This window comes from Bombina bombina, chromosome 3 (genome assembly GCF_027579735.1).
Source record: "Bombina bombina isolate aBomBom1 chromosome 3, aBomBom1.pri, whole genome shotgun sequence".
Classification (NCBI taxonomy): domain Eukaryota; kingdom Metazoa; phylum Chordata; class Amphibia; order Anura; family Bombinatoridae; genus Bombina; species Bombina bombina.
This window is the reverse complement of record NC_069501.1, coordinates 1,101,503,008-1,101,530,220: the sequence shown is the minus strand read 5'-3', so window position 1 is coordinate 1,101,530,220 and position 27,213 is coordinate 1,101,503,008. Positions and strand designations below refer to the sequence as shown.

The window sequence follows — 27,213 nt, the reverse complement described above, 5'->3', positions numbered from 1 at the left end:
GTGATATGGTGTAATAATATAAATCATAATAGCTTTATCATATAGGAAATGCAAATGTATTAAAAGCTAGAGAATTCCACGATTTCTGTTTGGCACTGAAGCCACTTCCTCTATTCTGCGTGTTGACAACTAGTTTGAAGGTTATGCTTGCCTCAGGCCATACATTGTTCTGCTGTTTTTGTACCTGTGGCTATTACCTGCTGCTGTGTCTTGCTGTTCATTCCTGTATTTATACCTGCTACCCATTACCTGTTGTTGTGTCTTGCTGCTCATTACTGTCATTATACCTGCTGCCCATTACCTGTTGTGTCTTGCTGCTCATTACTGTCATTATACCTGCTGCCCATTACCTGTTGTGTCTTGCTGCTCATTACTGTCATTATGCCTGCTGCCCATTACCTGTTGTGTCTTGCTGTTCATTACTGTCATTATACCTGCTGCCCATTACTGTCATTATACCTGCTGCCCATTACCTGTTATGTCTTGCTGCCCATTACTGTCATTATACCTGCTGCCTATTACCTGTTGTGTCTTGCTGCTCATTACTGTCATTATACCTGCTGCCCATTACCTGTTGTGTCTTGCTGCTCATTACTGTCATTATACCTGCTGCCCATTACCTGTTGTGTCTTGCTGCTCATTACTGTCATTATACCTGCTGCCCATTACCTGTTGTGTCTTGCTGCTCATTACTGTCATCATACCTGCTGCCCATTACCTGTTGTGTCTTGCTGCCCATTACTGTCATTATACCTGCTGCCCATTACCTGTTGTGTCTTGCTGCCCATTACTGTCATTATACCTGCTGCCCATTACCTGTTGTTGTCTTGCTGCTCATTACTGTCATTATACCTGCTGCCCATTACCTGTTGTTTCTTGCTGCTCATTACTGTCATTATACCTGCTGCCCATTACCTGTTGTTTCTTGCTGCTCATTACTGTCATTATACCTGCTGCCCATTACCTGTTGTTGTGTCTTGCTGCTCATTACTGTCATTATACCTGCTGCCCATTACCTGTTGTTTCTTGCTGCTCATTACTGTCATTATACCTGCTGCCCATTACCTGTTGTTGTGTCTTGCTGCTCATTACTGTCATTATACCTGCTGCCCAGTACCTGTTATTGTTTATTGCTGCTCATTACTGTCATTATACCTGCTGCCCAGTACCTGTTGTTGTGTCTTGCTGCTCATTACTGTCATTATATCTGCTACCCATTACCTGCTGCTTTGTACTGCTGGTAAATACCTGTTTGTCCTGCTGACTTATACCTGTTACATCTGCAATTATTCACGGCTGTGTTGTGCGGATCTTTACTTGTCATTCCAGCTGCTAGTTATTATCCACTGCTGGTCTTTACCTTTCACTGAACCTGCTGGTTATTGGCAGCTGATGTTTCCTGCTGGCCTGTATGTGTGTGTTTTTGCAGTTGTTGGCTGTTGCACACTGCTCGCCGCCTCAGGCCTGTACTTTCCATTGTGCCTTTTGGTCGTTACATGCTTCCATTCATTTTCTACTGTAATAATACCTGCTGCTGTGTCCCTTTATCATGTTTTCATTGTTGTCTACTGGCTGTAATGGCTGCTATATCTGATGACCTTCATCTGCCATTTGTAACTTGCTAGTCCATCCTTCAGTTGTTTCCTAATGACTGTACTTGCTGACGTATCATTGGTCAGTAACTTGATCCTGATGTGTTCACGCTTCATCATAACCTGCTGGTCATATAAATACGCACCTTATGAGAAACTGTGTGTCTGATGCATGTGTATTTAAGCATAGGTGAAGAAATGAAATAAAATGCAATATGAATATATTCTAACAACTATAGATGCTATTTCTCTATAGTTAAAACATTGATTTAGTCCCCATTCGAATCTACCTACTTTTCTTTCTGAGGTGTAGGGTAAATTAATTTGCAGGCTTGCCCTATACTTACTTATTTGTAGGTGCAATAATACTGATCAAATCTAGGACTTGACATGCAGAACACTAACCGGAATTAATCTGCGAATAAATAGACATCTAAATATATGAAATACATAAGTAAATAAAGTCCCTGTTATTCCCAACTCGTTCATCTAAAATAAACAGTTAAAATATTATCAATTGGTACCCGGGGTTCAGATATATTGCAGATGTGAAAATCTGAGTGCACTACGAGATAACTGAAATGGATATTATATTAATATACCGATGTCCGAAAAGTTATATAGTAAGTTATCCCATATAATCCCAGGATCTTAGTAAGGCTTATGCAACATGAATATATTGCAAGTTTTAGCAAACACTTACATTAAAATGATAAGCATGTGATTGTGATTCATTTGTGAAAATATTTTGTTTGCATTATAGGATGAGAATATTCATGATGTCCTACAGCTTTTGGTTGCTTTAATGTCGGAACACCCTGCATCAATGATACCTGCATTTGATCAGAGGAATGGGATACGGTAAGGCCGCCAGCAAATATATTAACATTTGGTCAGCAGAAATGATTTGTTATTGAAATGAGAATTTAACCCCTTGTCTGATAGGGCAAGCAGCATTTTTCTGCACCAGTCGCTAACATCCTAAGATGCTAAAAAAATGTATATTCATTTGTTTTTTTATCATTTATATAAAAGAGCAACATTTAAACCAGTGAGCTAAAGGTAATTCAGCTTTAATAGTTGTGTACTTCCTGCTAAGAATCATTGGTTGATAGGTGTTGCCTGCTTAGGTTCTTAGGTTTTTCAGTACAAGCAGCTATGCTATTGTGACAAAAAAAAAAAAAGTAAAAAAGATCAGAGCTGGGAGTCCCAGCTGGCAGAAAGTGGGAAATATGCACAGCATATATTAACAGCAACATTTCCTATTCCATTGTTCTCCACAGAAAATGTTGCCAGCCGGTTGGTGTTTTGAAGTAGCCGGGTAGGGGGCAGTGTTATACTTTTTTAATATTTTATCATTTTCTGCCATGCAAAGCACAAACTAATTGCATAATTTGACATAAATATATTTATTGATAATTTGTACTACGAAAATATTTCAATATTCGTTACTTTTAGCTTTATAGTGGCTAAAACTTTAGCCGGGGGGTCATTAACCCCTTGAGTGCTAACGACGGCTCTGAGCCGTCGCAGAGTTTACCACTTAGGTGCTAACGATGGCTCAGAGCCATCACTAGTACTCTCCCAACTTGAGGGAGATCTGGGGGCTCCCACCCGCTCCTACCCCGGCGATCGGGCCTGTATAGTGACAGGCATTGCCGGGGCTTCACGCTTTGCGTGGTGGGAAAGTGCTTAGCACTCAAAGGGTTTTAAAATCAGCCAGGTGGTGCACCCACTAAAAAGGATCTGAATAGAATACTGTGTCCGTTTAACATGTATATACAAGAGCACGGTTTAAGCATGTTAAAATCTTATGTTAAATCAGTTTATTTTGAGGCAAACAGGAAGTGAATGTGTGGGTTTGTACCTAGGGCAACATGTTTTGTGGGAGAGCAAATTTTGAGAAGTTCTATGGCATATTGCCCTTCCATTTCATTTATTCAAAGATCTTTGTTTGACATTTAAAACTGGCCTCCAGTTGTGAGAAATATGAGGCAAATATTTGTTAAAATTGTTGAGCAAAAAAGGGGGGGGGGGAGGGGGATTCAGCAGATTTCCCAGTGCTTAGCGAAGCACAATACGTAAATACATCACTGGGTTGCATGTACTTGTACAACCAGGTCTTAAAGACTGATTGCTCACTGTACAACTAGGTCTTAAAGACTGATTGGTTATTGTACAACTAGGTCTTAAAAGGACATTACACCCAATTTTTTTCTCATGATTCAGGTAGAGAATACAATTTTAAACAACTTTCTAATATATTTGTATTATCTAATTTGCTTAATTCTCTTTCCTGAAAAGCATGTCTAGATAGGCTCAGTAGCTGCTGATTGGTGGCTGCACATAGATGCCTTGTGTGATTGGCTGACCCATGTGCATTGCTATTTCTTCAACAAAGGATATCTAAAGAATGAAGCAAAGTAGATAACCGAAGTAAATTGGAATATTGTTTAAAATTGTATTCTCTGTCTGAATCATGAAATAATTTTTTTGGGGTTTAATGTCCCTTTATGTATTGATTTGTCACTGGCTAATAAGCAGAACTCCCACTGTTTTATTTGTGAATAGTTACACATTTCACATTTATAAAAAAGTGCTGTTGTTTTTTTTGTTGTTGCTTTTTTATGCATAAAATAATATCCATTTAACAATAAAAAGAGGAAAAAACCCCACAATCATTTAAAATTCACCCACAAATGCAACTTAACCATTACAAGTTAACATTCTAACAGTAATAACTTGAAACGCTTTGGCAAACAGAATTATAATAAAAATGCTTTGGCTAGTATTTGAAAGCTACGGAATAAAGGGCCATAATAGTTAAAAAAAAAATGATATGCTCTATTGACCCTACACTACTGTGAGAGTGGATCAGTGGCAGTTACTGCTCGTAACCAGCTAAATTACAGACACAGCAGGCAACATAAATAATGAAAGTGAATTGCAAGTTTGTTCTAATTATGCATCATTAAACATTTTATGGGGCTTGACATTTTGATTTTAATGTCCATTTCTCCAACATAGGTGTGTCCGGTCCACGGCGTCATCCTTACTTGTGGGATATTCTCTTCCCCAACAGGAAATGGCAAAGAGCCCAGCAAAGCTGGTCACATGATCCCTCCTAGGCTCCGCCTACCCCAGTCATTCTCTTTGCCGTTGTACAGGCAACATCTCCACGGAGATGGCTTAGAGTTTTTTAGTGTTTAACTGTAGTTTTTATTATTCAATCAAGAGTTTGTTATTTTAAAATAGTGCTGGTATGTACTATTTACTCTGAAACAGAAAAGAGATGAAGATTTCTGTTTGTAAGAGGAAAATGATTTTAGCAACCGTTACTAAAATCGATGGCTGTTCCACACAGGACTGTTGAGAGGAATTAACTTCAGTTGGGGGAACAGTGAGCAGACTTTTGCTGCTTGAGGTATGACACATTCTAACAAGACGATGTAATGCTGGAAGCTGTCATTTTCCCTATGGGATCCGGTAAGCCATTTTTATTACAGACAGTAAATAAGGGCTTCACAAGGGCTTTTTAAGACTGTAGACATTTTCTGGGCTAAATCGATATATATATAAACATATTTTATACTCCATAGCCTTGAGGAATTATTTTAATCTTGGGAATTTTGTAAAATAACCGGCAGGCACTGTATTGGACACCTTATTCTCTAGGGGCTTTCCCTAATCATAGGCAGAGTCTCATTTTCGCGCCTGTATTGCGCACTTGTTTTTGAGAAGCATGACATGCAGATGCATGTGTGAGGAGCTCTGATACATAGAAAAGACTTTCTGAAGGCGTCATTTGGTATCGTATTCCCCTTTGGGCTTGGTTGGGTCTCAGCAAAGCAGATACCAGGGACTGTAAAGGGGTTAAATATAAAAACGGCTCCGGTTCCGTTATTTTAAGGGTTAAAGCTTCCAAATTTGGTGTGCAATACTTTTAAGGCTTTAAGACACTGTGGTGAAATTTTGGTGAATTTTGAACAATTCCTTCATACTTTTTCGCAATTGCAGTAATAAAGTGTGTTCAGTTTAAAATTTAAAGTGACAGTAACGGTTTTATTTTAAAACGTTTTTTGTACTTTGTTATCAAGTTTATGCCTGTTTAACATGTCTGAACTGCCAGATAGACTGTGTTCTGAATGTGGGGAAGCCAAGGTTCCTTCTCATTTAAATAGATGTGATTTATGTGACACAAAATTTAGAGAAAATGATGCCCAAGATGATTCCTCAAGTGAGGGGAGTAAGCATGGTACTGCATCATCCCCTCCTTCGTCTACACCAGTCTTGCCCACACAGGAGGCCCCTAGTACATCTAGCGCGCCAATACTCCTTACTATGCAACAATTAACGGCTGTAATGGATAATTCTATCAAAAACATTTTAGCCAAAATGCCCACTTATCAGCGAAAGCGTGACTGCTCTGTTTTAGAAAATACTGAAGAGCATGAGGACGCTGATGATATTGTTTCTGAAGGGCCCCTACACCAGTCTGAGGGGGCCAGGGAGGTTTTGTCTGAGGGAGAAATTTCAGATTCAGGGAAAATTTCTCAACAAGCTGAACCTGATGTGATTACATTTAAATTTAAGTTGGAACATCTCCGCGCTCTGCTTAAGGAGGTGTTATCCACTCTGGATGATTGTGAGAATTTGGTCATCCCAGAGAAACTATGTAAAATGGACAAGTTCCTAGAGGTCCCGGGGCCCCCCGAAGCGTTTCCTATACCCAAGCGGGTGGCGGACATTGTAAATAAAGAATGGGAAAGGCCCGGTATACCTTTCGTCCCTCCCCCCATATTTAAAAAATTGTTTCCTATGGTCGACCCCAGAAAGGACTTATGGCAGACAGTCCCCAAGGTCGAGGGGGCGGTTTCTACTCTAAACAAACGCACCACTATACCCATAGAAGATAGTTGTGCTTTCAAAGATCCTATGGATAAAAAATTAGAAGGTTTGCTTAAAAAGATGTTTGTTCAGCAAGGTTACCTTCTACAACCAATTTCATGCATTGTCCCTGTCACTACAGCCGCGTGTTTCTGATTCGATGAGCTAGAAAAGGCGATCACTAGTAATTCTCCTTCTTATGAGGAGATTATGGACAGAATCCGTGCTCTCAAATTGGCTAATTCTTTCACCCTAGACGCCACTTTGCAATTGGCTAGGTTAGCGGCGAAAAATTCTGGGTTTGCTATTGTGGCGCGCAGAGCGCTTTGGTTAAAATCTTGGTCAGCGGATGCGTCTTCCAAGAACAAATTGCTTAACATTCCTTTCAAGGGGAAAACGCTGTTTGGCCCTGACTTGAAAGAGATTATCTCTGATATCACTGGGGGCAAGGGCCACGCCCTTCCTCAGGATAGGTCTTTCAAGGCCAAAAATAAACCTAATTTTCGTCCCTTTCGTAGAAACGGACCAGCCCCAAGTGCTACGTCCTCTAAGCAAGAGGGTAATACTTCTCAAGCCAAGCCAGCCTGGAGACCAATGCAAGGCTGGAACAAGGGAAAGCAGGCCAAGAAACCTGCCACTGCTACCAAGACAGCATGAGATGTTGGCCCCCGATCCGGGACCGGATCTGGTGGGGGGCAGACTCTCTCTCTTCGCTCAGGCTTGGGCAAGAGATGTTCTGGATCCTTGGGCGCTAGAAATAGTCTCCCAAGGTTATCTTCTGGAATTCAAGGGGCTTCCCCCAAGGGGGAGGTTCCACAGGTCTCAATTGTCTTCAGACCACATAAAAAAACAGGCATTCTTACATTGTGTAGAAGACCTGTTAAAAATGGGAGTGATTCATCCTGTTCCATTAGGAGAACAAGGGATGGGGTTCTACTCCAATCTGTTCATAGTTCCCAAAAAAGAGGGAACGTTCAGACCAATCTTAGATCTCAAGATCCTAAACAAGTTTCTCAAGGTTCCATCGTTCAAAATGGAAACCATTCGAACAATTCTTCCTTCCATCCAGGAAGGTCAATTCATGACCACGGTGGATTTAAAGGATGCGTATCTACATATTCCTATCCACAAGGAACATCATCGGTTCCTAAGGTTCGCATTCCTGGACAAGCATTACCAGTTCGTGGCACTTCCGTTAGGATTAGCCACTGCTCCAAGGATTTTCACAAAGGTACTAGGGTCCCTTCTAGCGGTGCTAAGACCAAGGGGCATTGCAGTAGTACCTTACTTGGACGACATTCTGATTCAAGCGTCGTCCCTTCCTCTAGCAAAGGCTCACACGGACATTGTCCTGGCCTTTCTCAGATCTCACGGATGGAAAGTGAACGTAGAGAAGAGTTCTCTATCTCCGTCAACGAGGGTTCCCTTCTTGGGAACAATAATAGACTCCTTAGAAATGAGGATTTTTCTGGCAGAAGCCAGAAAAACAAAACTTCTAAACTCTTGTCAAATACTTCATTCCGTTCCTCTTCCTTCCATAGCGCAGTGCATGGAAGTAATAGGTTTGATGGTAGCGGCAATGGACATAGTTCCTTTTGCGTGCATTCATCTAAGACCATTACAACTGTGCATGCTCAGTCAGTGGAATGGGGACTATACAGACTTGTCTCCGACGATACAAGTAAATCAGAGGACCAGAGATTCACTCCGTTGGTGGCTGTCCCTGGACAACCTGTCACAGGGGATGAGCTTCCGCAGACCAGAGTGGGTCATTGTCACGACCGACGCCAGTCTGATGGGCTGGGGCGCGGTCTGGGGACCCCTGAAAGCTCAGGATCTTTGGTCTCGGGAAGAATCTCTTCTACCGATAAATATTCTGGAACTGAGAGCGATACTCAATGCTCTCAAGGCTTGGCCTCAGCTAGCAAAGGCCAAGTTCATACGGTTTCAATCAGACAACATGACGACTGTTGCGTACATCAACCATCAGGGGGGAACAAGGAGTTCCCTGGCGATGGAAGAAGTGACCAAAATCATTCAATGGGCGGAGACTCACTCCTGCCACTTGTCTGCAATCCACATCCCAGGAGTGGAAAATTGGGAAGCGGATTTTCTGAGTCGTCAGACATTACATCCGGGGGAGTGGGAACCCCATCCGGAAATCTTTGCCCAAATTACTCAACTGTGGGGCATTCCAGACATGGATCTGATGGCCTCTCGTCAGAACTTCAAGGTTCCTTGCTACGGGTCCAGATCCAGGGATCCCAAGGCGACTCTAGTAGATGCACTAGTAGCACCTTGGACCTTCAAACTAGCTTATGTATTCCCGCCGTTTCCTCTCATCCCCAGGCTGGTAGCCAGGATCAATCAGGAGAGGGCATCGGTGATCTTGATAGCTCCTGCGTGGCCACGCAGGACTTGGTATGCAGACCTGGTGAATATGTCATCGGCTCCACCATGGAAGCTACCTTTGAGACGAGACCTTCTTGTTCAAGGTCCGTTCGAACATCCGAATCTGGTCTCACTCCAACTGACTGCTTGGAGATTGAACGCTTGATCTTATCAAAGCGAGGGTTCTCAGATTCTGTTATTGATACTCTTGTTCAGGCCAGAAAGCCTGTAACTAGAAAAATTTACCACAAAATATGGAAAAAATATATCTGTTGGTGTGAATCTAAAGGATTCCCTTGGGACAAGGTAAAAATTCCTAAGATTCTATCCTTTCTTCAAGAAGGATTGGAGAAAGGATTATCTGCAAGTTCCTTGAAGGGACAGATTTCTGCCTTGTCTGTGTTACTTCACAAAAAGCTGGCAGCTGTGCCAGATGTTCAAGCCTTTGTTCAGGCTCTGGTTAGAATCAAGCCTGTTTACAAACCTTTGACTCCTCCTTGGAGTCTCAATTTAGTTCTTTCAGTTCTTCAGGGGGTTCCGTTTGAACCCTTACATTCCGTTGATATTAAGTTATTATCTTGGAAAGTTTTGTTTTTGGTTGCAATTTCTTCTGCTAGAAGAGTTTCAGAATTATCTGCTCTGCAGTGTTCTCCTCCTTATCTGGTGTTCCATGCAGATAAGGTGGTTTTACGTACTAAACCTGGTTTTCTTCCGAAAGTTGTTTCTAACAAAAACATTAACCAGGAGATAGTAGTGCCTTCTTTGTGTCCGAATCCAGTTTCAAAGAAGGAACGTTTGTTGCACAATTTGGATGTTGTTCGCGCTCTAAAATTCTATTTAGATGCTACAAAGGATTTTAGACAAACATCTTCCTTGTTTGTTGTTTATTCTGGTAAAAGGAGAGGTCAAAAAGCAACTTCTACCTCTCTCTCTTTTTGGATTAAAAGCATCATCAGATTGGCTTATGAGACTGCCGGACGGCAGCCTCCTGAAAGAATCACAGCTCATTCCACTAGGGCTGTGGCTTCCACATGGGCCTTCAAGAACGAGGCTTCTGTTGATCAGATATGTAAGGCAGCGACTTGGTCTTCACTGCACACTTTTACCAAATTTTACAAGTTTGATACTTTTGCTTCTTCTGAGGCTATTTTTGGGAGAAAGGTTTTGCAAGCCGTGGTGCCTTCCATTTAGGTGACCTGATTTGCTCCCTCCCTTCATCCGTGTCCTAAAGCTTTGGTATTGGTTCCCACAAGTAAGGATGACGCCGTGGACCGGACACACCTATGTTGGAGAAAAAATAATTTATGTTTACCTGATAAATTACTTTCCCCAACGGTGTGTCGGGCCCACGGCCCGCCCTGGTTTTTTAATCAGGTCTGATAATTTATTTTCTTTAACTACAGTCACCACGGTATCATATGGTTTCTCCTATGCAAATATTCCTCCTTTACGTCGGTCGAATGACTGGGGTAGGCGGAGCCTAGGAGGGATCATGTGACCAGCTTTGCTGGGCTCTTTGCCATTTCCTGTTGGGGAAGAGAATATCCCACAAGTAAGGATGACGCCGTGGACCGGACACACCGTTGGAGAAAGTAATTTATCAGGTAAACATAAATTCTGTTTTAATTTTTTTTTCTTTAAAATATGTATAGCTGTTGTACCATTGTTTTGTTATATAATCTCCTTGACGAACTTTGGTGAGCAGGTCTGCAGTGCAAACTCCTTGTGACTTTAGAGAATGGACCTTTTCTTTGTTTAAGTCCATAGAACAGAAGATTGTAGTCTTTAGATACAATGTTTCTTTATTTCATTTTTTGAAAAAAAAATATGAATGTACAATGATACGAAATACAGAAGTTAACTTATATTCTTTATTCCAAAGTTACAGAGAACATTGCAAACAACTTATTTCTATCATGTGCATAAAAACAGCATTCTAAAAAAATTTTTTGCATAGAAATATTTTAAAAACATGACATTTACGTTTAAATTCTAAGTAGCAAATAGACAAAAACAAATCAAATACAAGCTATAGGCTGATGTTTTGTCACAATATGACTGCATGATTTATTAACTGTTGATAGTAAAGTTGTTTCCTTATTTGCTGACTGTGATACTTGTTTTATTAGGGTGATTTATAAGCTATTGGCTTCCAAAAGCGAAAGTATCCGAGTCCAGGCACTGAAGGTACTGGGGTACTTCCTTAAGCACCTAGGACACAAGTAAGTTCTATTAATATTGCACTGCAGTGATATTGTTTTGATTTTTTTTGAAAAAGCATTACAGCTAAATAGTTTTATTTCAAACCTTAGGCATGAGGGAGAATAGTATCTCAAATACATTGTAATTGGTGGTCAGACTTGAGACATTGAAGTAAATGGAAAATGTTCTAATATGTTGGAACATTTTATTATTGCACTATTGCTTGTTTATAGCTATGTGTTTAACCTCTGCAAATGGATTAAACACAGTTGGCTCTAGAGCAGCTTTGCACTACTGGGAGCTAGCTAAACACATCTGGTGATCCAATGAACAAATCTGGTGTAGTCAGAGAAGTACATTGCTGCTGCTGAGGATATGTACATATGCTTTTAAACAAAGAATACCAAGAGGACAATACATTTGATAACAGAAGTGAATTAACAAGTGTCTTTAAAATGTCATGCTCTATCTGAATCATGAAAGTTTAATTTTCACGTTTAAAAAGAGGCTTATCATTCCCAGACATGGCACAGAGGTTTCAGAATTAGAAGATATGATAAAGAAACTTAGGGGATCTAGAGTGCAATCAGCTAGAATTTAAATAAGCACAATCCTTTTCTTCAGGAAAACTATGCCAAAACAAATGGAATTTTACACACAAAATAATTTCAGTTTCTTTCAATGAACAACCCAGCAGGTGGACTATTTTTTAATCCTATGTCTCCGATGTGTGTTTTGCAGGAGGAAGGTTGAAATCATGCACACTCACAGCCTTTTCACTCTGCTCGGGGAAAGGCTGATGCTGCATACGAATACGGTTTCAGTTACGACATATAACACGTTATATGAGGTACTTATATTCGTCTATTTCATTGCAATACAACTGTGTGGTTCTATTGTGCTTGTGTACACTTCTATTTTTAACAAACTACAGTGGTATTGAAGTCAATAGCAAATAATAGATAACTTATAGTTGCAATGAAGCACTGCATTGCAAATGTTTTTAACCCCTTGCACCATATAGATGTAGGCAGGGCCGGAACTACCAAGGCCCAGGTGCTGGGGAGCCCATAGCAGCCATTTTATACATAGGGGTGTACATTAGTGTTGGTTATCTTTATATCTATCTCATCTCATAATCATTATACAGAACAGAATGTATATTATCACTATTGCTTACTACAGTGTTATTTCTCTTGTTAAGTGTATCCAGTCCACGGATCATCCATTACTTGTGGGATATTCTCCTTCCCAACAGGAAGTTGCAAGAGGATCACCCACAGCAGAGCTGCTATATAGCTCCTCCCCTCACTGCCATATCCAGTCATTCTCTTGCAATTCTCAACAAAGATGGACGTAGTAAGAGGAGAGTGGTGTATTATAGTTAGTTTTTTAACTACAATCAAAAGTTTGTTATTTTTAAATGGTACCGGAGTGTACTGTTTCATCTCAGGCAGCATTAGAAGAAGAATCTGCCTGTGATTTCTATGATCTTAGCAGAAGTAACTAAGATCCACTGCCGTTCTCACATATTCTGAGGAGTGAGGTAACTTCAGAGGGGGAATGGCGTGCAGGTTTTCCTGCAATAAGGTATGTGCAGTTAACATATTTCTAGGGATGGAATTTGCTAGAAAAATGCTGCTGATACCGGATTAATGTAAGTTAAGCCTTAAATGCAGTGATAGCGACTGGTATCAGGCTTATTAACAGAGATACATACTCTTATAAAAGTGTAATATAAAACGTTTGCTGGCATGTTAATCGTTTTTATATATGTTTGGTGACAAAACGTATTGGGGCCTAGTTTTTTTCCACATGGCTGGCTTGATTTTTGCCTAGTAACAGGCTTTCCACTGTTGCAATATGAGTGGGAAGGGCCTATTTTAGTGCTTTTCTGTGCAGATAAAAATACTGACAGAGACATTCAGCTTCCCTCTGCATGATACAGGACATCTCTGAAGGGCTCAAAAGGCTTCAAAGTCGTGTTTGAGGAGGGTAACAATCACAGTAGACTGTGGCAGTTGTTGTGACTGTGTTTAAAAAACGTTTTTGTCATTTATTATTCTGTTTTTGTTATTAAGGGGTTAATCATCCATTTGCAAGTGGGTGCAATGCTCTGCTGACTTGTTACATACACTGTAAAAATTTTGTTAGTGTAACTGCCTTTTTTCACTGTTATTTCAAATTTTGTCAAAATTTGTTTCTCTTAAAGGCACAGTAACTTTTTTTTATATTGCTTGTTAACTTGCTTTAAAGTGTTTTCCAAGCTTGCTAGTCTCATTGCTAGTCTGTACAAACATGTCTGAAACAGAGGATACTTGTTCATTATGTTTAAAAGCCATGGTGGAGCCCCATAGGAGAATGTGTACTAAATGTATTGATTTCACCTTAAACAGTAAAGATCAGTCTTTATCTATAAAAGAATTGTCACCAGAGGGGTCTGTCGAGGGGGAAGTTATGCCGACTAACTCTCCCCACGTGTCGGACCCTTCGCCTCCCGCTCAAGGGACACACGCTAATATGGCGCCAAGTACATCAGGGACGCCCATAGCGATTACTTTGCAGGACATGGCTGCAATCATGAATAATACCCTGTCAGAGGTATTATCCAGATTGCCTGAATTGAGAGGCAAGTGCGATAGCTCTGGGGTTAGACGAGATACAGAGCACGTAGATGCTGTAAGAGCCATGTCTGATACTGCGTCACAATAGGCAGAACCTGAGGACGGAGAGCTTCAGTCTGTGGGTGACGTCTCTGAATCGGGGAGACCTGATTCATAGATTTCTAATTTTAAATTTAAGCTTGAGAACCTCCGTGTATTGCTTGGGGAGGTATTAGCTGCTCTGAATGACTGTGACACAATTGCAGTGCCAGAGAAATTGTGTAGGCAGGATAAATACTATGCAGTGCCGGTGAGTACTGATGTTTTTCCAATACCTAAAAGGCTTACAGAAATTATTAGTAAGGAGTGGGATAGGCCCGGTGTGCCCTTTTCCCCACTCCTATATTTAGAAAAATGTTTCCAATAGATGCCACTACACGGGACTTATGGCAGACTGTCCCTAAGGTGGAGGGAGCAGTTTCTACTTTAGCAAAGCGTACCACTATCCCGGTTGAGGACAGTTGTGCTTTTTCAGATCTAATGGATAAAAAATTAGAGGGTTACCTTAAGAAAATTTTTATTCAACAAGGTTTTATTTTACAGCCCCTTGCATGCATTGCGCCTGTCACTGCTGCGGCGGCATTCTGGTTTGAGGCCCTGGAAGAGGCCATCCATACAGCTCCATTGACTGATATTGTTGACAAGCTTAGAACTCTTAAGCTAGCTAACTCATTTGTTTCTGATGCCATTGTTCATTTGACTAAACTAACGGCTAAGAATTCCGGATTCGCCATCCAGGCGCGTTGGGCGCTATGGTTCAAATCCTGGTCAGCTGATGTGACTTCAAAGTCTAAATTACTCAACATTCCTTTCAAGGGGCAGACCTTATTCGGGCCTGGTTTGAAAGAAATTATTGCTGACATTACTGGAGGTAAGGATCATACTTTTCCTCAGTACAGGGCCAAATCAAAGGCCAAACAGTCTAATTTTCGTGCCTTTCGAAATTTCAAGGCAAGTGCAGCATCAACTTCCTCTGCTTCAAAACAAGAGGGAACTTTTGCTCAATCCAAGCAGGCCTGGAAACCTAACCAGTCCTGGAACAAGGGCAAGCAGGCCAGAAAGCATGCTGCTGCCTCTAAGACAGCATGAAGGAGCGGCCCCCTATCCGACAACGGACCTAGTAGGGGGCAGACTCTCTCTCTTCGCCCAGGCGTGGGCAAGAGATGTTCAGGATCCCTGGGCGTTGGAGATCATATCTCAGGGATATCTTCTGGACTTCAAAGCTTCTCCTCCACAATGGAGATTTCACCTTTCAAGATTATCTGCAAACCAGATAAAGAAAGAGGCATTCCTAAGCTGCGTACAAGATCTCCTTGTAATGGGAGTGATCCATCCAGTTCCGCGGACGGAACAAGGACAGGGGTTTTATTCAAATCTGTTTGTGGTTCCCAAAAAAGAGGGAACCTTCAGACCAATTTTGGATTTAAAGATCCTAAACAAATTCCTCAGAGTTCCGTCATTCAAGATGGAAACTATTTGAACCATTTTACCCATGATCCAAGAGGGTCAGTACATGACCACAGTGGACTTAAAGGATGCCTACCTTCACATTCCGATTCACAAGAATCATCATCAGTTTCTGAGGTTTGCCTTTCTAGACAGGCATTACCAATTTGTAGCTCTTCCATTCGGGTTGGCTACAGCCCCAATAATTTTTACAAAGGTTCTGGGCTCACTTCTGGCGGTCCTAAGACCGCGAGGCATAGCGGTGGCTCCTTACCTGGACGATATCCTGATACAGGCGTCAAGCTTTCAAATTGCCAAATCTCATACAGAGATAGTTCTGGCATTCCTGAGGTCGCATGGGTGGAAAGTGAATGAAGAAAAGAGTTCTCTATCTCCTCTCACGAGGGTTTCCTTCCTAGGGACTCTAATAGATTCTGTAGAAATGAAAATTTACCTGACGGAGTCCAGGTTATCAAAACTTCTAAATGCTTGCCCTGTTCTTCACTCCATTCCGCGCCCCACGGTGGCTCAGTGCATGGAAGTAATCGGCTTAATGGTAGCGGCGATGGACATAGTGCCATTCGCCCGCCTGCATCTCAGACCGCTGCAATTATGCATGCTCAGTCAGTGGAATGGGGATTACACAGATTTGTCCCCTCTACTAAATCTGGATCAGGAAACCAGAGATTCTCTTCTCTGGTGGTTATCTCGGGTCCATCTGTCCAAGGGTATGACCTTTCGCAGACCAGATTGGACAATTGTAACAACAGATGCCAGCCTTCTAGGTTGGGGTGCAGTCTGGAACTCCCTGAAGGCTCAGGGTTCATGGACTCAGGAGGAGAAACTCCTCCCAATAAATATTCTGGAGTTAAGAGCAATATTCAATGCTCTTCTGGCTTGGCCTCAGCTAGCAACACTGAGGTTCATCAGATTTCAGTCGGACAACATCACGACTGTGGCTTACATCAACCATCAAGGGGGAACCAGGAGTTCCCTAGCGATGTCAGAAGTCTCCAAGATAATTCGCTGGGCAGAGACTCACTCTTGCCACCTGTCAGCGATCCATATCCCAGGTGTAGAGAACTGGGAGGCGGATTTTCTAAGTCGTCAGACTTTTCATCCGGGGAATGGGAACTCCATCCGGAGGTGTTTGCTCAATTGGTTCTCCGTTGGGGCAAACCAGAATTGGATCTCATGGCGTCTCGCCAGAACGCCAAGCTTCCTTGTTACAGATCCAGGTCCAGGGACCCAGAAGCGGCACTGATAGATGCTCTAGCAGCGCCTTGGTTCTTCAACCTGGCTTATGTGTTTCCACCGTTTCCTCTGCTCCCTCGTCTGATTTCCAAAATCAAACAGGAAAGAGCATCTGTGATATTGATAGCGCCTGCGTGGCCACGCAGGACCTGGTATGCAGACCTAGTGGACATGTCATCCTTTCCACCATGGACTCTGCCTCTGAGACAAGACCTTCTAATACAAGGTCCTTTCAATCATCCGAATCTACTTTCTCTGAGACTGACTGCATGGAGATTGAACGCTTGATCCTATCAAAGCGTGGATTCTCAGAGTCAGTAATTGATACCTTAATACAGGCACGAAAGCCTGTCACCAGGAAAATTTACCACAAGATATGGCGTAAATATCTTCATTGGTGTGAATCCAAGAATTACTCATGGAGTAGGGTTAGGATTCCTAGGATATTGTCCTTCCTCCAAGAGGGTTTGGACAAAGGATTATCAGCTAGTTCTTTAAAGGGACAGATTTCTGCTCTGTCTATTCTTTTACACAAGCGTCTGGCAGAAGTTCCAGACGTTCAGGCATTTTGTCAGGCTTTAGGTAGAATTAAGCCTGTGTTTAAACCTGTTACTCCTCCATGGAGCTTAAACTTGGTTCTTAAAGTTCTTCAAGGGGTTCAGTTTGAACCCCTTCATTCTATTGATATCAAACTTCGTTCATGGAAAGTTCTTTTTCTGATGGCTATTTCCTCGGCTCGAAGAGTCTCGCAGTTATCTGCCTTACATTTTGATTCTCCTTATCTGATCTTTCATTCAGATAAAGTTGTTCTGCGTACAAAACCTGGGTTTTTACCTAAGGTGGTTTCTAACAAGAATATCAATCAAGAGATTGTTGTTCCATCATTATGTCCTAATCCTTCTTCAAAGAAGGAACGTCTTTTGCATAATCTAGACGTAGTCCGTGCCTTGAAGTTTTACTTACAGGCTACTAAAGATATTTGCCAAGCATCTAACCTGTTTGTTGTTTACTCTGGACAGAGGAGAGGTCAAAAGGCCTCGGCAACCTCTTTCTTTTTGGCTTCGGAGTATAATCCGTTTAGCCTATGAGACTGCTGGACAGCATCCTCCTGAAAGGATTACAGCTCATTCTACTAGAGCTGTGGCTTCCACCTGGGCCTTTAAAAATGAGGCCTCTGTTGAACAGATTTGCAAGGCTGCAACTTGGTCTTCCCTTCATACTTTTTCCAAATTTTCCAAATTTGATACTTTTGCTTCTTCAGAGGCTGTTTTTGGGAGAAAGGTTCTACAGGCAGTGGTTCCTTCCGTTTAAGTTCCTGCCTTGTCCCTCCCATCATCCGTGTACTTTAGCTTTGGTATTGGTATCCCACAAGTAATGGATGATCCGTGGACTGGATACACTTAACAAGAGAAAACATAATCTATGCTTACCTGATAAATTTATTTCTCTTGTAGTGTATCCAGTCCACGACCCGCCCTGTCTTTTTCAGGCAGGTCTAAATTTTAATTAAACTACAGTCACCACTGCACCCTATGGTTTCTCCTTTCTTGGCTTGTTTCGGTCGAATGACTGGATATGGCAGTGAGGGGAGGAGCTATATAGCAGCTCTGCTGTGGGTGATCCTCTTGCAACTTCCTGTTGGGAAGGAGAATATCCCACAAGTAATGGATGATCCGTGGACTGGATACACTACAAGAGAAATAAATTTATCAGGTAAGCATAAATTATGTTTTTTTTTTTTTTTTTGGGCCCCCTAAAAGATGTTGCACCAGGGCCCTCTATTGAGTAGGTCTGCTACTGGATATACATAATATGTCTCACAGTACTTTGCCCAGCATACTGTGTTGATGTAGTACCTACGTCCAACACACTGGCACATGTTACAGTCCCTGTTAGTTTTGACAGCAGGGACTGCAGCTGGAGTCAGAAGGCATCTCTGTCAGTGACAGTGTCACTGTCTGTATTGATGTTGCAATGGAGCCAGTGGGAGGTGGGCAGCTCATTGTAGGAGGGGGAAGAGAGGCGGGTCCCTACACTACAGAAAATTGTTTGGCAGGGGAGAGAGAGGGATGGTTCCCTACACTACAGAAAACTGTGATCATGTGGAGGAATGTCCATACACCACAGAAGAAAATAAAAAATTGCCGATCCCTTGGAGTGGGTTGGGGGATGCCTACCTTATTAAAAAAAATTAAAATAATAATATCCCTACAATGCAGACTGGCTGTCAGTAACAAAAATGGTTGTGACCAGTGGGGGGCAGCTTTTTGGGAGGGAGGCCTACACTACACAAAACAAATAATTAAAAAAGTAATAATAAAAAACAAAAAACAAATAAACTGCAGACTGGCTGCCAGAAGCTAAGATGTGGTGACCAGTGTGTGTGTGTGTGTGGTGGGGGTGGGGGGGGGGAGATAGCTTTTTCGGGAGGGTTCAGGGGGAGGTGGGAGGGTAATTCCTACATTTCAAAAGATAGTATAGAATTTCAGGTGTGTGGTGCACAGTGTTTCTGAATAAAGATGATCTTAGTGAAGCATTTATAATAGTTTGCCTTATGACTGCTGTAGTTATGTGTAAATAAGAAATCCAAAGTTTGCAAAAAAGTTAGTTTTATTTTATATGATAACATTTGGCGGCCAAGTGTTGTCTTGAAACATGCAAAAACGCCTAAAACAATTCCTTTTGCTGTCTACTATAACTATGAACTATGTGTTACCATTGACAATGGTCCATTGCCTGGATCGAAACGTTTGGATTTATGGATATATGGCTTTGATGGAATAAAGTGAGGTACAAGTGTGCTGTGTTGTGAGGTGTGTGAAGCTACTGTAATGATTTAGATCTCTGCACTGGCAGGTAAACTTGAGTGAGAGTTGCTGTGGCAAGATTGTATGTATGTATATTTTTCTTAGGTAAAAGGCTCTATTTCTGTTTAAATGGAGTGATAGCAAAATCAACGGTACGGACACGTTTTTCTCTAAAAATCTCAAACCAAAGGGGTTAAGCATGTTCAAGGTTTTGCAAATGAAGCACAGTTGAGTCACACAGCCCATCCAAAGCCTGGCAATAATTAAATTTGTGGCCGGTTAAAGGGACAGTAAACGTAAAAATGAATGCTATATAATTCTGCACATAGTCATTATCTTAGTGACACCTTAAAAAAAAAAAAAAAAAAGATTTGAGAGATTTTAACCCCAAAAGTTACTTACCTCGTTTTCTCTCCAGGATTTTCTGATCACATCTACTTTTTAAAAGCGGTTCTAATCACACTGCAACTGATAGCACTATTGAACTAAATGTAGTTTGCTACTAGAGCGCAGCACGCTGCATGTAGTTCAATAGTGCGACTGAGCGCACTGTGATTAGAAAGCTTGCCAGCAAATTGCTATTGAAAAGACCTGATCAGAAGACCCAGTAGAGGAAATGATGTAAGTGTAACTTTAATGGCTAAAATCTTTCAAATCTCTTTTGTTTTTGTCAAGCTGTCTATGTGCAGAATTATGTAGCATTAGTTTTTGCATGTACTGTCCCTTTAAAAAAGGACAGTTTTTAGAGAGTTTACAGCAAAATAAACAATGCTATTGCAGTATTGTTTTATTAAACATTTTTAATTTTAACAGGTGCATGAAATTCATGTGACCCCCACAAATCTATTTGTATATTTCTAATAATGCATGTATAAGCAACATTCTGCAATGTGTGTGTCTCAAACATCCTCATACTAGGAATTAAAGGGACTGTGAAGGTATCAATTAATTCCCCTTTAATAGGTCCTTTAGATACTTAATCATAAGTATGGTACTTAAGTTACATTTTTATAAATTTACCTTCTTCCACTTCAACACAATTGTTTTTTAATTTTAATGAGCAGAGAGAAGTTTATCCACCCAAAGCCTAATGATTTTAGTAGTACACATTCACAGAGCATCTCACTGGGGCACCTTTGGAAGAGGGATTTCTAATGTAATTTGGATACAAATGATATAATATTTGTGGTACTAAAGGGAACTTTATTGTAACACTGACTATCCCTTTAAACTCAGTGAAGGATACCATAAGCAAGTTGCGATATTCACCCTTAACCCTAATTTCTACAGCCTCATCTGAAGACTGTGATGCATTGCTTTAAGAAATAAGTTATTCAGTTTGTGCAGCAAATGATATGTAAATATGCAGTGTCACATTTGATTTATCAGCACAGGTACGCATTCTCGGAATATATTGCATTGTATGGGATTAATTTCATTATAATAAACAGTGTGTTCTAAAGTTAGATAGAGAAGACAATAATAGTATATAAATATGTGCTTGCTAAGCATTGTTTAAGCAAAAATAACCTTGCTAATAAATTAAAGTTTGTGTACAAATGGGCTTTGTTTAGCCGCTTCTTTGTAGTGTCATCTTCGTGTGGTAGATGTTTAAACAGAATCTTAGTCTACATCTTCCCAGTTTATTCTGTTATTTAGACATGTAGGCACCAGGGATTGTTCTTTTATCATCTTTAAACAAAATGACGTAGGTTGATTGTGTTAGAAGATACATTTTTCACTTTTTTTTTTTTAATAGTTATGTTTTTATCAGAGGTTTTCCATAAATGTAGTTTCTTAAGAGGTAAAATAGTTTTTTTTTTTTTTTTTTTATTATACTGTTATCACGATTTCCATGTTTAAATGTTATTTTTAGTATTATAGTAAACTACAGTGTAATTTAACATTAGTCTTGTTTAGTTTCCATTCTCATAAGCAGCATATTAAAGGGACAGTCAACACCAGAATTTTTGTGGTTTAAAAAGAAAGATAATCCCTTTATTACCCATCCCCCAGTTTTGCATAACCAACACAGTTATAATAATACACATTTTACCTCTGTAATTACTCTGTATCTAAGCTTCTGCTGATTGCCCCTTTATTTCAGTTCTTTTGACAGACTTGCCTTTTAGCCAATCAGTGCTCACTCCTAGGTCACTTCACGTGCATGAACTTAATGTTATCTATATGAAACACATGAACTAATGCCCTCTAGTGGTCAAAATGCATTCAGATTAGAGGCTGTCTTCAAGGTCTAAGAAATTAGCATATGAACCTCCTAGTTTTAGCTTTCAACTAAGAATACCAAGAGAACAAAGCAAAATTGGTGATAAAAGTAAATTGGAAAATTGTTTAAAATGGCATGCCCTATTTAAATCATGAAAGTTTTTTTGAGACTTGACTGTCCCTTTAAGTTTAAAAAAGAAACGTTGCACAGTTAAAAATAGGTTACTTAAAGGGACAGTCAACACCTGAATTTTTGTTGTTTAAAAAGAAAGATAATCCCTTTATTACACATTCCCCAGTTTTGTATATCCAACACTGTTATATAAATACACTTTTTACCTCTGTGATTACCTTGTATCTTAGCCTCTGCAGACTGCCCCCTTGTTTCAGTTCTTTTGACAAACTTGCATTTCAGCCAATCAATGCTCACTCCAGGGAAACTTCACATGCATGAGCTCTGTTATCTATATGAAACACATGCATTAATGCCCTCTAGTGGTCAAAATGCATTCAGATTAGAGGCAGTCTTCAAGGTTTAATAAATTAACATATGAACCTCCTAGGTTTAGCTTTCAACTAAGAATATCAAGAGAACAAAGCAAAATTGGTAATAAAAGTAAATTGGAAGAATGTTTAAAATTACATTCCCTATTTAAATCATGAAAGTTTTTTTGGAACTTGACTGTCCCTTTAACTGAAGTGTAATGTTTATACCAGATTTTTCTTTCTTTCAATGTTGGTCACCAGAGTCTCAAATCATCTTTATGTACTGATTAATTTGTCAAACACACAGCGGTACTGATTTGTTTTTATATGATCACCAGTACAAAATGGCCTACATCACATTCCTTTTGTAAATTTGGTAACTGGTAGTAACGACAAAAAATCTTCAAACTTTAAGGTGGGTTCTTGTTGCTGCCACCAGTTTACACTAAAGTTGGCTCTTTTCATAATTGATAAAATGATGGAAGTACTCAAGATCCGTTCAACCTTCCACACTCCTCACTTTCCTCAGGGCATATCTAGAGTTCTAGAGAAGAGATGCAGCACTTACAAATATATATATGCCAAGCAACCTGTCTCTGCACTCAATGGGGCCTAACATATTAGATTTCTTTCTAATGACATGGTGAGTCCACGGATCATCTTAATTACTGTTGGGAATATTACTCCTGACCAGCAGGAGGAGGCAAAGAGTACCACAGCAAAAGCTGTTAAATACCACTCCCCCTACCCACAATCTCCAGTCATTCTCTTTACTTGTATCAGTTGCAAGGAGGGGTAAAGTTAGGTGACTGATTCTTCAATCAATAGTTTATTTTTTAAGCAGAGCAAATTTGCTCAGGTTTTCTTTGGGGTTTAGCCATAGTCCATGTCAGTCTCTTCAGTAGAGCAAGTAGTGGCTTTTAAGCATTTGGGATCTTGTGGGGTATAATCCCCACTGGACCTCCCAAGTAATTTCATGCTGCCCTTGGTTGAAAGTTTGAGTAAGTTTACTCAGCCTTTTCTTTTTTCCACAGGTCCATGTGAGGTAGGAAGCCCCTCTCATACCAAGTGAGCTGTCCTGCTGCCGGACAGATTTTTGAGGTAAGTGCCTATTTCTTTGCCTGTTTTGATATAGGAGAATTTGGCACTTTGTTTATTTAGACAGAATTAACTGTCAATCAGCCTTCTAGGTTAACAGTTTATTGTATGGCAGTTTTGCAGGCACTGGGGATGTTTGGCTCAGTTTATTATGTTTTCACTTTGGTGTACATGTTTTTTGTTTGTGTATTAATGGCTACCGAGAGGTTTGTTAGGCCACGCCCACAATAGGCAGGCTTATCTGAGATAGCAAGGGCGTTTTTGGCGCCCTTTTAGCTGTTTCCTGTTGTTCCTGGATGTTGCAGCTCTGTTGCATAGCTCCTCAGAGGTGGTTCAGCGTTTTCTCCGTTGCGGCTGAATTTGTGTCCGGATCGTTTTCTGACTTTGTTTCCGGCAGCAAGGAGGTCAGGTAGGCATCTCAGCAGAGCTTGCTGAGGTGTGGAGGTTACCTGTTGTTTTTTTGTGGGGCTGTTGCTCTGTTTATATTTAAGTTTCTGTCTGAATTTCAGGGACTATAACGTTTGTGTCTCTCTTTGCATTCATTTTGTGAAAAAATGTTGCTGCAAGATTTATTGTGCAGTTTATTTAAGGATTTTCTAGTTTAAATTTTAAACAGTAACTTTTTTGTTTCATTAAAATTCTGATTTGAACTTAGAATTTTTTATTGATTAAAGGAACAGTAAACACCAGAATTTTTGTTGTTTAAAAAGGTAGATAATTCCTTTATTACCCATTCCCCAATTTTGCATAACCAACACAGTTATAATAATATACTTTTTACCTCTGACCTCTTCAAGGTCTAAGAAATTAGCACATAAACCTCCTAGATTTAGCTTTCAACTAAGAATACCAAAGAACAAAGCAAAATTGGTAATAAAAGTAAATTGGAAAGTTCTTTAAAATGACGTGCCCTATTTAAATCATGAAAGATTTTTTTTAACTTTACTGTCCCTTTAAGGTTTTTTCCTTTGGAATAAGATGGACCAAGAGGCCCTGCAAGCTGTTGATTGTTCTCTCTTTAAATTCTAATGTTTTTGTTCCTCTTGTATTGAGAGAACATTACAGTACAAGGATAGACGTTTTGATTCTGAGCCTTAATTGTCTAGGGCGGATGTTTTTCAGGAGTCTCCTGTTCTGGCTAATCCGCAGCTTTCTCCTCATACGTCCCAATCTTCTGCAGTGCCCTGTGTTCCATCTCAGGTTGGTTTTTCCTTGCAGGATATGGCTACCAATATATACTCGGCAGTATCTGAGGCTTTGTCTGCTTTTCCTATGTTACAGGGGAAGCGCAAGAGGAAGTATAAGGTTTCTGATTCTGTTGTAATTGTGTCTAGTGCTTCTTCTCATACATCTAAGGAGGAAGATACTTCAGTAGCATCTGAGGGTGAGATCTCAGATTCTGATAGTGTAAATCCTTCTTCTGAACCTGAGGTTGTTTCCTTTAGGTTTAAGCTGCCATTTGTTACTCATGGAGGTTTTGGCTACCTTGGATGACTCTGAGGCGTCAGTCATGATTATTCCTAAGAAATCTCGAAAACATAATACGTTTTTTGATGTCCCTTCCTCAGTGGAAGTTTTTACTATACCAGATTGTGTTTCAGATATTATTGCACGAGAATGGGAGAAGCCTGGGATTCCTTTTTCCCCTTCTCCAATTTTTAGGAAGATGTTTCCTATTGCTGATTCTATTAAGGAATCTTGGCAGATGGTTCCTAAGGTGGAGGGAACAGTTTCCACTCTGACCAAGAAGACCACTATTCCTATTGAGGACAGCTGTTTCTTTAAAGATCCTATGGATAAGAAGTTGGAAGCTTTGCTTAAAAATATTTATGTACACCAGGAGTATCAATGGCAACCAGCTGCATGTATTGCTATGGTTACTAGTGCGGCGGCATATTGGTTTGATGCATTGTCTGATTCTATTCAGCAAGATACTCCTCTTGAAGAAATTCAAGATAGAATCAAGGCTTTGAAGTTGGCTAATTCCTGTATTGCAGATGCTTCTCTACAGGTCATCAAGTTGGGAGCTAAAATTTCTGGTTTTGCCATTTTAGCTTGCAGAGCTTATGGTTAAAATCCTGGTCTGCAGATGTGTCCTCTAAGTCTAAGCTTTTGTCTATACCTTACAAGGTTAAGACCTTGTTTGGGCCAGGTTTGGCTGAGATTATTTTTGATATTACGGGAGGGAAGGGGCATTCTCTTCCTCAGGATAAAAGAAATAAACAGAAGGGTCGGCAAAGTAATTTTCGTTCCTTTCTTAACTTCTCTGGTAAATCTTCCTCTTCCAAGCAGGAACAGTCCAAGCCATCTTGGAAGTCAGATCAGTCTTGGAATAAAGGGAAGCAGTCCAGGAAGCCTGTTGCTGACTCAGAATCAGCATGAAGGGTCTGCCCCAGATCTGGGAATGGATTTTGTAGGGGGCAGATTCTCTTTTTTCACTCAAGCTTGGGTTCGAGATGTTCAGGATCCATGGGTGGTAGACATTGTGTCCCAGGGTTATAAACTGGAGTTCAAGAATTTTCCTCCCAGAGGCAGGTTTCTTCTCTCCAGGTTATCTGTAAACCAGATAAAAGGAGAGGTGTTCTTACGTTGTGTTCAGGATCTTTCCGACATGGGAGTGATAGTTCCTGTTCCGGTTCAGGAACAGGGTCTGGGTTTTTATTCCAATCTCTTTGTCGTTCCCAAAAAAAAGGAACATTCAGACCTATTTTAGATCTCAAGAGTGTAAACAAGTTTCTCAGGGTTCCGTCTTTCAGGATAGAAACTATTCTTTCCATTCTTCCTTTGGTTCAGGAAGGTCAGTTCATGATCACAGTGGATCCAAATGATGCATAACTGTATATTCCCATTCACAGGGATCATCACAGGTTCCTAAGATTTGCATTTCTAGACAAACATTTTCTGTTTGTAGCTCTTCCTTTTGGTCTGGCAACAGCTCCCAGAATTGTTTCAAAGGTCCTGGGAGCATTGTTGGCGGTACTTCGATTGAAGGGTGTTGCAGTGGCTCCTTATCTGGACGACATTCTAGTTCAGGCTCCATCTTTTCAACTAGGGGGGTAGGGGAGTGGAGGGGGCAGCAGAATTTTGCATGCCTAGGGCAGCACAAAACCTAAATACGCCACTGGTGTGAATCCAAAGGCTACTCGTGGAGTAGAGTTAGGATTCCTAGGATTTTGTCTTTTCTCCAGGAGGCTTTGGAGAAAGGTTTATCTGCTAGTACCCTGAAGGGTCAAATTTCTGCTTTATCTATTTTATTGCACAATGCCTGGCAGATGTGCCAGATGTTCATTCTTTTTGTCAGGCTTTGGTTAGAATTCGGCCTTTGTTTAAGTCTACTACTCCTCCTTGGAGTCTTAATTTGGTTCTTAGAATCCTTCAACAGGCTCCATTTGAACCTATGCTTTCTTTGGATATTAAGATGTTATCTTGGAAGGTTTTGTTTCTGGTGGCTATTTCTTCGGCTCGAAGAGTTTCGGAGCATTCAGCCTTACAGTATGAATCGCCTTTTCTTATTTTTCACTCTGATAAGGTAATTCTGCGTACTGGCTTGGGTTTTCTTCCCATGGTTGTTTCTGACAAGAATATTATTCAAGAGATTGTTGTTCCTTCTTTGTGTCCTTATCCTTCGTCTCATAAGGAGCGTTTGTTGCACAACCTGGATGTGGTTTGTGCATTGAAATATTATTTGCAGACGACTAAGGATTTTCGCCAGTTTTCTTCTTTATTTGTTGTCTTTTCTGGGAAGCGTAAGGGTAAGAAAGCTACGGGTACTTCTTTTTCTTGTTGGATGAGGACTGTTATTCGCTTGGCATATGAGACTGCTGGTCAGCAGCCTCCTGAGAGAATCATGGCTCATTCCACGAGGGCTGTTTCATCTTCTTGGGCTTTCAAAAATGGAGCTTCTGTAGCTCAGCTTTACAAGGCTGCGACTTGGTCATCTTTGCATACTTTTTCTAAATTTTACAAATTTGATACTTTTGCTTCAGCAGAGGCTTCTTTTGGAGAAAGGTTCTTCAAGCAGTGGTGCCTTCTGTTTAGGTTGTCCCTCCCTTATCATCCGTGTCCTCTAGCTTGGGTTTTGGTTCCCAACAGTAATTAAGATGATTCGTGGACTCAGTGTGTCATTAGAAAGAAAACATAATTTATTCTTACCTGATAAAT

At 40.6% G+C, this 27,213-nt stretch overlaps 1 protein-coding gene across 1 annotated transcript in view; it reads left to right on the top strand.

Annotated features, from left to right (window-relative positions):
• Positions 1–27,213, top strand: part of NBEA (neurobeachin) — a 1,472,531-nt gene that overhangs the window by 515,307 nt on the left and 930,011 nt on the right. The window contains exons 16-18 of the mRNA XM_053708445.1: positions 2,356–2,453; positions 11,000–11,092; positions 11,814–11,922. Coding sequence (XP_053564420.1) covers positions 2,356–2,453; positions 11,000–11,092; positions 11,814–11,922 — 300 coding nt within the window. The remainder of the gene's footprint in view (positions 1–2,355; positions 2,454–10,999; positions 11,093–11,813; positions 11,923–27,213) is intronic.